Source organism: Cydia pomonella, chromosome 4, assembly GCF_033807575.1.
Source record: "Cydia pomonella isolate Wapato2018A chromosome 4, ilCydPomo1, whole genome shotgun sequence".
Lineage (NCBI taxonomy): Eukaryota > Metazoa > Arthropoda > Insecta > Lepidoptera > Tortricidae > Cydia > Cydia pomonella.
The window spans coordinates 16633648-16648346 of NC_084706.1; the positions used below are offsets into that span (position 1 = coordinate 16633648).

The 14699-nt window shown below is 35.6% G+C and overlaps 1 protein-coding gene across 2 annotated transcripts in view; it reads left to right on the forward strand.

Annotated features, from left to right (window-relative positions):
- LOC133517175 (protein scalloped) overlaps positions 1 to 14699 on the forward strand; it is an 83038-nt gene that overhangs the window by 20866 nt on the left and 47473 nt on the right. For both annotated transcript variants that reach the window (XM_061850365.1, XM_061850366.1), the window contains exon 2: positions 10680 to 10757. In XM_061850365.1, coding sequence (XP_061706349.1) covers positions 10724 to 10757 — 34 coding nt within the window. In that variant the 5' untranslated portion in view covers positions 10680 to 10723. The remainder of the gene's footprint in view (positions 1 to 10679; positions 10758 to 14699) is intronic.

Below are 14699 nucleotides of genomic sequence, written 5' to 3' on the forward strand. Positions count from 1 at the left end.
TCGACTGTACAATAAAGTTATCAAACGTTACAAATGTAAACGTTGGCAGTAGTAGGTACCTTTCCAGTTACAAAATAATTTAGTTGCTAATAATGTTTAATGCGAACTAATTTGGCATGCATTATGCGCGGTAGATTTCCTCGAATCCGTCTCCAAAATAGTCATAAGTACGTATAATATGATAGCAAGAATATAAAGCGTAGTTTTTGTTAGATGTATTTCGTAGTAGCATAGGTATCCTCATATTCTATTAAACGTGCCTGCCTAACTACGTAATTAATGTCTGAAAAAATTTATAGAGGTCCAAAAAAAAATCGTACCTATTTAACTAATTTACGGAACAAAGCTAGTCAATAGCGAAAGTTCGCGGAGAAAAAAAGTGTCCGTTTGCGAATTGCACCAGCTTTTAATAGAAACATCTGATTTAGTACGGCAGATGTCGAAGCGAACAATTAGAAGTTTTTGTCGCTCTTCATTAATTCAGCAGCGGACAGCGAAATACCTAACGATAGAAAAAGGTTCCGAGTTTAATAAGATCGTTGCAAAGAGAAAATCTTAAATCTAAATCCATTTTTAACAGTTGACTATTTATTAAAATGTGTATTGTCGGAAAGATCCTGGACCAAAATAATCTTTTATCTTATAAAACTATCTCAATGTGGAATGCGATAATATTTTTATAACCAAATTAAGGAAATATTAGTTCCTAAATTGAGTCAGATGACTCATCAATACGAGTAAATTATAAGATTATGAACATTTGCACCAATAACTAACCCGGAGTTAACCGGTTAACCCCGAGTTAGTGGAATGGTGCAAGTGGTCCTAAGGTCCTAATTTTTTAAATAACATACCTACCTATATGAAAATGTTTAATAAAACATAAATAGGTTTCTCATTAAACACGAGTTAAAAAGCGACCAATTGTACTATTTTAGTGGACAGAACATGTTTGTTTTGTCATCGTTAAGAGGCTGTCAATACCTAAAGCGCGCACACTGTCTATTTGTATCGGAGTAAATGAGATAGCACTGTCGCATGTTACTGGGCCTGGGCAAGGGAATAATAAGAAAAATATTTAATTAAAAAAAAGTGGATTATTAGTGTAATATTTTACTCAACAGCGGTTTAGATATAAATGTTTTGAAATTGTGATTTTAATTGCAGACCCATAAGTCAAAACAATAAAGACATAGAACCGTTTAATTGTGATTTTAAGACCAATCTTTGCAATTATTTTCTATCGAGCCGATTTCGTTCAATCATGTATCGAGTACAACCACGGTCTTTGAAATATAATTAATATGAACATATATTTTTCTTACTTGACTAAAACAAATAGTCTTTCTTAAAAAACTGTTTAAGTAACATCAATTTCAAGGACATTGGGTGTTGACAGCCTCTTAAGAACTCGTAAATTGATAATCACAATTATTTTATTCCCAGTGTTTCGTTTTGTGTCAAAGACACCAAGATCGACCGTCTTAGATCAAATTTTAATTTCTGTGTCTAAATGTATAGCTGCTTGGGTAAATTAACCACAATACCATGAAGCAGATCAAAATGATTTGACTAACTCGACACGTGCGTGCATTTCAATTGATTTCTTTGAAAATATATGTTTATTTTATTGGCAAAATAACTATTAACTGCCTGTATTGACCTAGTACGAGCCACGTGGACAAGTAAATACATAATTCATTAAGACGTTATTTTTATCGCTTACTTGGTCTAGTAAAATAATCTTTTGTATAAACACCTGGCTTTTTACCTAAGTTATTTATGTACATATATTATACATTGGATTTTGTGTTGCTCCACGGTAAGAGTAATGCGAGTCGCAAATTTATTAAATAAAAATAATTTATTGTACTAAAGTGAGTATTAAAAATGATCATGTTACATAATGTGCGTATCAATCAGCCAGTCTTTGGCGTACAATACCTATATGTTGTTACCTACTAATGCATGTCATTGAATATCTAATAATGTTTATACTTGGGTATGTCAAAAGTTCAAAACTAAGTGTAATATACGCGGATGTGAAAAATAGTAATAAAAAATTCTAAAATTAACATTTGTTAACCGACCGCTTACCATCAGGCTACTGCAGTGGCAGCATGGTTCCATTTTTATCACTTGTCACTATGCCCGTCACTTTTGCACTTACATACTTGTTAGAACGTGACAGGCATGGTGACAAATGATAAAGAGCCGACCATCTTAGCCCTACTGGTTTGCTGACTATCACATAAAATAAATGTCAATGTCATGCTACAGAAATACTTTAAACAAAAAAAAGCAATTAAATATTACACACGGGATAAAAACTAAGAAATGTCAATGATGGATTACGAAAAAACAAATGATATTGGGTCTAGATATATTTTTTAAATGCTCATTTACATTGTATTACATGTTTTTTATGTTCCCTTTCATTCATGATGCTAATTTAATTTAGACATGTGTTACTTTTTCACAACTCTTACAGAGCTTTTTTTAGGTAGTTTTTTGAGAGATATTTGTTTTCGTTAAATATTTTCTACAGATACCAAATATCCGAAAATATCAGCTATAGGTACTTTATTTATAAATTTGGTCTAGTAAAACTTACATAGGTACTTTTACCCAAAACTATATATAAATACGACGACTAGTTCTCCAACGTATGTGGTAGGTACTTATACAGACTGTAACAAAAATAGTGGGGATGCGTTTAAGGGCATATTCGGTATCGTTTTCCGATTAGAAAAAAATAGAAAGAAAAAAGTTGCATGGTAATTTTTGGCTTTTGTATAGCCGACTTGGACGACCTGTCCGATATAATTTCTGTGCGTTAAATTTTATTTTCTTCTTTTTCATAAACAGAACACGATACCGAACATGCCCTTAAACGATTCCCCACTATTTTTGTTACATCCTGTATAACTTAAATCATTAAAAAGCTTAGCATTACCTACTTTCCTATTAAAACCTTACCCACTTCCTTTACCTCTCCGAGCAAGAATGGAAAAACCGCCGTCGAAAGTTTTTAAATAAACAAAAAAAGTAATAAATATCTTGTTAATTACTGCAAAATAGGAACAAAAAGTTGAGAAAATTCGAAAAAAAATATTGCAAAAAAAATTGGTACCTACCTATAAGTATTACGAACAGTGAGTTTTGTCAAAGCGTCCAAAAATCTTAAAGTAATTGAATTGTAATATTTTTCGCAAACACAACATTTTTTAATGCAATCTAGACTTAAACACATATTTCGCACTGATAATTAGAGCAAACGTGAGTATCAAAGAATATTATGTATGGCAACAACAACAACAAGGAACCTGTCGATGTATCGATTGTTTGATTTTCCGATTTAGTTCTTGGCGTTAATTTCCAAACAGATTACAAATTTAATTATAATATCGGGTTTCTATTAAATCAGCCTATTAAAAAAATACGTACCTAATTACATATTTCTAATCATATTGTAGGAATGAATAGGCACATAAGGAAACTTACATACCTAGACTGTTACCTATTAATACATTAATCTGAATCCCATAATACCTATGGTTAAGGGTCCGCTGTACAATTAGAATTATATTAATTTTCACGTGCCGCCGATACCGTGCCCCTTATTTTATTTAGCTACTTCATTATGATAATAGAAGGCAAAGGAGCCGACGTATCGCCTGACACTAACAAGAATACAGGTTATATTAGCATCAATTAATTTGTTTTGCTGTAATGTCAGATTCGAATGTGTCTAACAAAACTGCGAAAGATCCATAGACAAAATACCCGTTTGAATAAGCAAATTATTTAGGCAATTGTAAAGGTTGGTCATCAATTCATCATAATTATAGTTTCTAGATCTGTACTAATTAATATCAGTAGCTGTTAATGTTTGTTTGAATATTCGAATTAACGATCTCCATACAATATTATGCGACTTGTTACATCTATTTTCTTTATCCCAACTTCGTTATAAGACTTAAGATAGGAAGCGAGTAATAAAGGAGCAGGAGCAACTTTGCTCGTGAAACATGTTCTTACAAAACAGCGCGATGTTTTAGCCTTCTTCATTCTCAGCTCCAAAGATTGATGAGGCGTCCTGGTTGCTACGACGAGCCCGCGCGGCTGTCGCACTATAAATTAAAACCAACTCAAATTAGAAGCCACATTATAAAATCTACCAGCGACCTGCTCGATCGTTCGCGGGGATCCTGTGCGAGACAAGGATAAAAGTAGTGGCAATACGACAGGACTGCTTTTTGTTATTCCACGACGAGACTTACCGTTAAGTTCAGATACATTTCGCTGACGGAGACATCAAGATAGGACACGAACTCGAATAGAGTTTACAAGCTGACTCAGGCGCATAATTGACTTCATATACTATAGCTACGAGTAGCTTACGTGTATTGGGATATGATTTAAATTGTCCTAGTGATAAGTTACGCATATTTCCATTAAAATAAATATAACAATCGCATTGTACATACGAGCATTGATACTGACAGGCAACCACCAGACAACGCATTGCCTAAAGACCTAAACCATTGAAAAAGTGAAACATACATACATAAAATAGTCCCCACCTTTCTAGTTTTGTCACACGAAAGTGCGTTTAAGTACATAGCAAGTAATGGAAACTCTTAACCTATTATTCCTGAATAATCCTGTTTACTCTAGTTCTGTAAAGCAATCATAAATACTTAAACCTTTAATAAAAATCCATGGTAAGCTACCTCGAAACCTCGTTAACGCACCATGAAAAGAAGTATATTCCTTACCTATTTAGGTTAAAAATTATACGTCGCACCAACTATGCGACCGAAGCGATCTGACCAGATTACTTCGTCGGCCATGGAGTATCTGCAATCGGTAAATGGTTAGTTTAAAGTCTCGATATGCGAGGCATTCCCGTGGAATGCAACCAACGCTATGCTGTACTTATATGTGCTCGGCGGACTGAATTTTTTCTTATCGTCGATGCATTTTCTGCAAGTTTTCAATGCGAGCTACATGGACTCGCTGTTACGCAGTAATGTCTAAGCCAGCCGTCCGATTTTATATTTTTTCGCTGCCTCTTCTTCCTAGCCAGTTTGCTACTACAGGATGTTCTATGTAAGCCACTACACTTTTTTAACTTTTTACCTGTCTGATGTATAATGTTTAGCGGTTACCAAGCACTTACTTAATCGTTTAGACTGATAAGCCGATCGAAGTAGTTTTAAATTGGTTCAACCACGTTGCTATTTGCGAAAGGCACGTGCAAGAAAGGGTTGGATTATGGTTGTGTTATAAATCGGGTTTAACGATGTCAGATCTACTGAATAACTCTGCATCTACACTGAAGAAGTACGATTCTTCTAGAAATGGGTCATCATCAAGTCGAATCGTTCTGGACTCAGAATTGATAATGGGTCACGGTGTCGATTGGTTAGTTTTTCAGTGAATGGCGGAGTATTAGCCGCTGTAATAACCCCCGTCATCCATCACGGGCTGCAATCGTCCCGCTGTCAGTTCTATTCCGGGCACCGTTTTCGCTAATGATTCGCCGCCGTGAGATAGCGCGACATTTACAAAGGCCGGTTGTGCCGACGATTTGCATGATGTACAAATCGCTTCTTGATCTCCTTCTTGCATCGACGTACATATTTATACTGGAGTTGGCACGGCTCTGTGTTATTGTTAGTTTTTCATTGATATCAATTGCGATAGTATTTTTCTTGATCTTAACTCGTAGTTTCTTTGCCAGTAAACCTATTCAGAAATGAATCTGTAAGTATATTTTTACCTGCTGCGATATGTAGTTGTCATTCGCTTATCTATAAATCCGCTTCGCAACTCCATATTAAAACATCAACCGAGCTCGTTTTTAACTTATTTCATAGGAATAAATCGTTGTGTATGCCGGACTGCGTTCCACATGCGAGAGTTTATAATTTATTTGCGTGGCAGTTTTCTGGCGACGATTTTCCCACAGGGGCGGCGTCTCAAACGAGCCGCTCCCGCCCTTTATGTGGTTTTTTGTGGCGGCACAAAATGCCCCGGTGGAAAACATTCAGTGATAACTGGCAACAATCGCAGCCGCCCGGATGCTCTCTCCCATTCCGCGCATACCACGCTGGACCCAACCATACTTTTTCATCCGATGCACCAGCGACTGAGCGCTCTTGAGCCTCGTAACTGTATGTATAAGTCATTAGAATTGTTAATAAGAGTTATTAACCAGACAGTATGTTTAAAATAAATAAATAAAGTACATATTAGGTACATTTTATCTGGATCGGAAATATTTGTTTAGGTACCGATTAAAATCGCAACTGCTTCCAGGGACACATTCATTAAATGGTCCTCATCAAGGGAAGGATGCCAAATAAATTGTCATATATATTTCTTTCCTTAGAAAATATACAACAAAAAGAGCAGAATTTGAGAAGGACAATAGTAGATTGTTAACCAAGGGATGAAATGATGCCTTTCACCCGAATTAAACACTCTACTTTTCATTTCGAATACGAGCAAAGTAAAATAAATGTGTTTTTTTTTTAAACATGACTAAATATAATTGTTATAGCATTTCTCGAGGGAACTTTCAATTAGGCATTTAGGTAAAAATATCGTTATTTATGGACACAAAATAACGATACTTTTAAAGTATACTTCTATTTCATTTTAAAGAATCATGATTAAATATCAGAATGGAAATTGTATATCAAATCCATTTAAAACCCAATTTCAATTGCTTATTGTAAAAAAATGAAAAAAATCGTACTTGGAAAGTAAAATGTTCTAGTGCCGAAACGTATCACTCTCTGCACACATTTTAGAAAAACAATGATCCTCTTTCCGAGCATGAGAAATGAAAAATTATTTTATATAAGTTGAGAATAATAAAGCAAAGACACAACACTGTTAAAGTAGTTGCCAGAACTATTAAAGAAAACCCGCAATTTCAATGTCAAGTACAGTTTTCCATAATTTGTACATTAACTAATGGCCGCTCTAATACCAAGAGCGTTTGGTGTCGGCGTGGCAGTTCATTAGCGGAGCGCGCTTCAGTCCAACGTATTTCATTGTTCTATTGTTTTATTTGCCCCTGTCCGGGACTCGGTGCTTACTGAGAGATATACAGCTCTTATGTAAGTTCTACATCGCTTGACAACTTGAAAAATCACAGTATTTCAGTATAAAAAATCATGTCTCTTAAAGAACTACAGCACAACGCACTGCACTTAGCATTTACGAAACAACGCGTGAGCTCTTAGAAACCGTATTTTGTCTCGCCATAGTAAAAGAAACGTTTTATTAATATGCCATTGTTTCTTAATCGTCGGTCTAGATTTGATACGGCGATAAGACTCCATTAAAACATGAAGTTTACGCGGTAAGTCCCTGCCGGTAGTGTTCTACCAAAACGCGTAGCCACTAGATCTGATGCCCGATTCATGTTATCTTTTCGGTCGATCGCGATCCAACTGACATTACTCCGCCGTTGAGAGGCTAGGATGTCGATTTTTCGACTCGTAAACAGGCCGATCCTGAGTGACAGTAAATAAATACCGAATAAACACTAAATTACGGCCGTTCTAAAATACTGTTCTCGAAGCAGTCGGATGGTTGACTGAATAAGTAAGGGTACAAACATTGGCAAATAATTTGAAAGTAAATCTTTTCAATGAGCAGATGATCATTATTTTTGATGCAAGAAAGATAAGTGTTGGTCTTAACTTTTCAATGTTTTAAGCCATTCATTGCGTGGTGACATGCTGCTGTACAAATCTCACGCTAGCTAGATGTATCACCGTTCCAGTTTGCTGACAATAAATCGTATGTTTAGCGACTCGGTGACTTGTATAATTAACAATAGCGGCATTATACGAGATTTCCAAACTAAGCGGCGGCGCAACTCAGATCGTTTGTCACGACACAAATTGCTATTTATGAGGATTATCTATTCTTGAATGGCGTAAATCGTTTTGTAACTGAACATTAGCTTTGTTGCAAGCGAATTAGCGGCGACAGCCCTAACCTAGTTCCGCTTGATAGAGAATAAACCTCCAGTCACCTATTTACTCTTATAAATAAAAATTCCTTCCCCATAGTTCAAAATAACTCAAAAACGACTAAACCGATTATGTTCGCTATAGTTTTCATTAAAAGTATTTACTAAGCTTCTGTTTCGCGATTTATTTCATATTTTTTGGACCCATGGTTCAAAAGTTAGATGGGGGGGATCTTTCGGAGCGATTATTTCCTAAAATATTAACTTTAGCAAAATTCGCTCTATAAATATCTCATTCGTTTTAAAAGACCTATCCAACGATACCCCACACTATTGGGTCAAAGCCCAAACAAATTTTCAAAAAATATCGTTTTGTATGGGGAAAATGTTTTTTTACCATTCTATCGCAATGCATGATTTATATATCCATGCCAAATTGCAGCTTTCTAGCACTGAGCAAAGCCTCAGACGGACAGACTATTCCAACCGCAAAAGGCGTCAACTGGGGTGAATTAGGGATGGCAGTGCGAATAGGAAAAAAAGCCGCGAATGACATGTACCGTTGATCCCTCTCAACGAATAATTTATTTATATTTGCTCCAATACGTTCTAATAGGCGCTTAGCACACTGGATCCTTGGCTTAGCAAATATATTGACTAAGATGTAGAGTTTGTGAAATTAGGGCTTGTAGAGTCAGAAGCTTGGCTCTACAAGAGATCTGATAACTGTTTGACAGTGCGAGCCTTATGGTTTCGTCTTGGCAACATTTTAAAAATTAAAAATGTTTTTGATGGGATAATATTTACCTAATTATTTTTAAAGGAACTAAGTGCGATAGATAAGTACTACCTAGGTTCTTACATGGCAGGTTATAATATTTTTGACAACCCTCATCACTTTTTCCTACTGGTACCTTATTCGACCCTGTTGTACCCGTGCTCAGTACGAAAAGGGATGGCCGGTTTTTTTTTTTCAAAAAAAGAATATTGAGACGATATCATTAAGTAGATCTCTTCTTCTTCCTTGTTGTATCCTCATGGCTGAGAGACGTAACGACTGTGGACACTCTTCACCAGTGCTCTCCAAGCCGCTCTATCTTGGGCCCAGTGTATGCTAGCCTGCAATATGGCTCTTGTCTCAGATGTTATTCGTCGTGTATTAGACGTTATTAAGTAATATTATATTATAAATAGTTTCTAAGACATAGGGCAAATCTTCTGAAACCTTGACTTTTGGGGCGCTCTTAGAAACATCCCTTTAAAATCTCACAGTTCAAAATCGACCCTATTCACCCCGGTTGGCGAATTTATAATGACCACACTATTTGAGATCGAGGGCAAACTGGACTGGTTTAGCTACTCGTATTGTCTAGGCAAAAACTGGACAAAACCCTAATATGTTATAGTTCAGAAATTAACTGAAATGACGTAGATTTTGTTAACTTAATTCTTACTGACATTGCAGCTACAAATGCTAGTCTATTAACTGTGACAAAGTTTCTGCTATGACTTCGATTGTAATGGATTAGCTTTTGTTCGTGTATATTCTTTAACAATATAAATACTATTTAAGTAAAGAGTTTTAAGATGTAATTTAAATTTTGTTTTTACAGCTCATCCATTCCAGTTTGCGCCTGAACTCATATAAATATATATAGTACCTGGGCGACCGAGCTTTGCTCGGTTATAACTGTTTATTGTAATATGGTGGTGTATAGGTGATAATCTTAACTACATTTTTTACTAAATTAAACTTGTCTAAAACAATAAAAATTAAAAAATTATATATAAACTTGAACATATAAAAAAAAAAACAAAAGTTAGTCACCGGGCGAGATTCGAACCCGTAACACTCGTTTAGCAGTCCGCGTCTCAACCCGCTGGACCAGACGGACAGTGGCAGGCAATACGAAATTAGCGACCATATTCTGCGTCGAAAGAAAAACGCATGAAAACTCGAAAACACGCGTTTTCGCAAACATAAGACTAATCTACATCGATTGTATACCCCCAAAAACCCCCATATACCAAATTTCAGCGAAATCGTTAGAGCCGTTTCCGAAATCACAGAAATATATATATATATATTTATATACAAGAATTGCTCGTTTAAAGGTATAAGATATATATATATAATATATTGTAAACTCACCACCAGTTGACGGTATACCTCATAAATAAAGCATTGCTATTTAGCTAACAATCGAGCTCCGATGGGCATTTGGTCAGATTCCTAGGAAGGCAGCCGTGGCAGCCATGTGTGCTCGCCTCCGCATGCCTCGGGCCGAATATGCAACCCTTGCACCGTGAATTTTGCCCCTATGTCGAATATTCCATGCACATCGACGCTGATAATGTAGGCGAATAATGCAACATGGCGGGATGCGGATTACCATTTCACGCAGTCGCAACATCTGATAACGTAAATGCCTCTTATGCGGTATATTATTGCTAGTAATCAATAACGGACTACTGTAAACCTAATTATTGCTAATAGGTATTGCTTTACCGGCTAGTACTATTAATATACTTAACATAGTATTCTGCGGTTATGACAATTCATTTTATCAATCAGCCTTGTCGAACAGCAAATAATCTATGTGTTTTTTTGTAATTATTGTGTGTTGTTTATTTGTTTTGGTGCAGTAGTAGCTACTACATTATGTTTTGTTCGTTTTAGGTAAGTGACAAATGGAATCGTATCTGCGGTGATTGGGTACAATCATGATGCATCCTGCTGGATACTACGCTAATCTTGGTAAGACACTATACTTTCTTACATCACCGTTTAATAATTTTTATTGTTATAATATGTATGTTTAATTTTAAGGTATTTATCTATGGGCCACTTGCACTTATGCCTGAAATAAAGATCATTCATTTATTTTTTTAATGAAAATACGTATATATATTCATATTTTATTGATATTTAATCGATTAAAAATTAATGAGTCATAAAAAAACATTAATGGGTAATTGTGCAAATCGTTATAATTATAACAACGTATTTGAATTATCAATTAATAAATTTAAGAATTATAGATTAATTGTGATGTTTTAATAATAATGACAGTGAAATTTCAATGTAGATATTATTTTCGCAGTGATTTATCACATTTAGATTATTGGGTTGAAACGTTCGTATAGGAAATTCTTATTGTAATATTTGACTTCAATTTTTTTCAATAATAATGGCATTCATAAATTATCCTAGTAATGAATTACTTTAACTTGAAAACTTGCGAAGACAAATTCAACTTTGATTTCTCAAAATACAAAGCTTAAACTATCATCTTATATTAGATTGAAAAAGGTTTAAGCTATATCATCTTAATGACATTTATGATGCCAAGACAAAATTCATAATCAGTGAGAGGATCTGGACGCCCGCTTCGCCATTTAAACTAGTCCCCATTTTCCTCTCTGGATATCGCTGTTTTCTGGCTTCGATGTTTTAATTAGTATAAAAGTTAGGAGTAAACTAAAACCCATAAGATTTTCTGGAGTTCCTAACTATAATATTTTAATCATAACACTATTTTGATACATTTATTGCACAAAAAATAGGGTAAGTAAATTAAATGCGTTTTAGAATTAAACTTACGGCTTTTACGCGTGGTGTGACTGAGTTGCTATTTTTAATCATTTTTCTTGCCAGTTCTTTATCGCGAGGCAGGCTTTATCAAACTCCAGTTCCGCGAAATCATTGTTAATCTTAGTCAAGCGTTTGTGACGTCATGCTACTGATAGTGCCAACAAGAATTATAGACGCGATTCGTCTAGCTACTTAACTTCTTACCGAAAACGTATGGCTTACCAATGATTTTTTCAATTTTTTTATTTTATTTTACCTAAGTTCTCGTGCGACATGCCTGGTAGAACAGGCTTGAATATGTGTTTACATTATTTAAGACAATGGATATGTATATTCAAATCTAAAAATATATACAAATAGTATGGCAAAATACTCGTGGGGATGTCCCTCAAGAATGTAAATTGGAGCTTTAATTATATTTTTAATAAGTAACATACAATTTTAGTTTACCTATGCTAATGTCGTTGCATATCTTAGGTACCGTACTTACTTTCTGTAAAGTATTGACGAAATGCCTGATTGCATTGTTTAGCTTCTAGAGATATTAAATGTGAGCTAACCTTATATAGAGGGAAAAACATGTTTTTCAAATGCCACCCTTAACTTTCGTATGTATATTGATATACTAAGGTAAAACTTAGTGTAGCAATTTTAATAATATAGGAAGTAGGTAGAAGGTAGGAAGAAAATTAAATATAAGCAATTTAATAGAGATAATGTTGTTAATTTTAACGGTTTGGAATTGTTCTTAATAATACCTAAGTATAGTTATGTTATATTGTCGATAATATTCGGTTTCGGTTATATTCTAAGTGAGTACATTCACGTGGCTCATCTATTGATGTTTAAAGCCATTCTAATCCTTACAAATCCTAAAATAGCCAGTCTCGAAGAAACCCTTAGCTCGCACTGAGTTTACCCTTCCAAGTAACTAATACAAATAGCGGCAGTTCAGTACATTTGCACTTGGCTTAATGGCTTCACTCAGCTTGTAGTGAACTCGGTTTCAATTGATTGGCCAATTAGATACCACTAATGCGCTCCCCATTCCCGGAACAATTTGGGAGAACGCGATCAATCCTTTAGGAAAAGAGATTAGACATTTAGGAGGTAGATCGAAATGTCTCTTTTTATTTATTGTATACCCGTAGTATTTGAACTTGTTATTTTACGAGAAGAATTGCAAGCCGACCCATAAGTGATGTTTTTATTAATTTATTTTTAAAAGTATTATCAACAAAGTTTGTATTAAGTGTAATAACTAATAAAACGTCAAACCCAATACACTAGTTGCCATGAGCTATATTCGCGTCAACGTTGGGTTAGAACCGTCTACTATCGCAAGGAATAACCATAAAATTATGATTTATAAACGTCGACTCACCATTGCCTGGTGTAATAAAATCGGCGCCATAGCCATGTGCGACTAAGTCGTGCCATTTCTATAGTATGCCACGCGATACAATTACAAACATATTTATGTTCCATAACGCACAACATTATTATTATATTTTATTATTTAAGATCAATGTTTAGTGTTCTATTTATTTTAGTTTTTTGCCAACATAAAAGAAACAAGACTTGAAAATTTATTTTCCCCTGACTTATCAACGAGATAAGATAGTATGTAAAGTTTATTGACATTTGTTTATTTATTTAAGTTTTTCTGTTTATAACATATATTTTAATTGTAAATTAATTTATTTCGGTAAGAACTTATGTTTTTTAAATATCGTACGCCGGAAAGGTACATCATAGCTGCAACATGTAAAACACCCTATCACCTGTACGAAATAATAATAAATGAAATGAAAATGAAATGAGCCGGCTACACAGGATTTAGAGGAGACAAGGTGGGATAGACACTGCACTTACCTGTGATAGTGCAAGGTAAACATTGATAATGTACAAGTAAATGCAATGCAAATGTACAAATCAATATTGCATTGACTTGTAAAAGCCCCTGAGACCTACTGGAAGAATGCATTTTTTAATTTTGAATTTCAACTAAGTAAATAAACACTGTAGTTAAATCTCAGTTTCTCACCACATTAAACTAAATATTCCCACAAACTCATTTTTATAGCCGCCAAATCTAAGTACCCACAAGGTAAGCTAGAAATCAAAATAAATCAAATAGGAGCCGGATAGTTGGGTACCTTTCCTTGTCAGCGTGTTTACCCGCGAGTGACCTTAAGCCCTTAAACAAGCATTGATAAATGAAGAGTCGGGAAGTGCAGATGCAGTGAGCGCAGCATGCAAGCGGAGCACTTTGGACGCCTCCACCGCCAACGTGACATAACACCGCTCGCCCCGCCCACGCACTCTCGCTCCCTCGCCCGGCGTGCGAGCGAGACGCCTACACTCCCTCCGCCAAAGCCTTCGCGCTCTACTGTTTCTAAGAAAAGCCAACTGTTATTATCCGCCGCGGATTGTTCTCGACCTCTCGCAGCTCCCATGAATGAACGCGGCGCCCGCAGGTGTGCACCCCCCAGGCGTTGAATTTCGTCAGCAATTACCCACTTCTAAATTCGCATAGTTGCAAGCCAATCTTGAGCACGCAACACGATAATTTTCAGTGGCCAGAGCGTTACGCTTTCGACTAATCGCAGGGCTCCACAGGAAGTTGCGGTCCGAAAACAGTTTGGCGTTTTACTTCGATTTGCATTGATAATCTTCATTGAACATGCTCCTTTCACGAAGAGCCATCACCGAACCCCTTCAGCTATCAATCACAGATCGATTGGCACTAAGACGTGTGATAATTTAGGCATGTGTGGGAAGATTTGGCCGCCGTTGCCAATGATTGGATAATCACATTAATTCAGTCGCATTAGGTATTGACTCATTTGTGGGGATATGACAGATGCGTGTGAATGAGTAACATGTAAAACGTAATTTAACTAGAGCAGAAACAATTGAATATACGTTTCATACTCATCATCACACTAACGATAAAGCGAACACAAAATGTAAAATTATGCCTTAGAAATTTAATAGGGAATATTACGCGAAACTTTGCGTAGGGGGCGCCACTACCACAATCCTATACAATCTTTGGGTCTGCCGCGAAACAAGAAAATTCGAAATTTCGTTATCTAACCT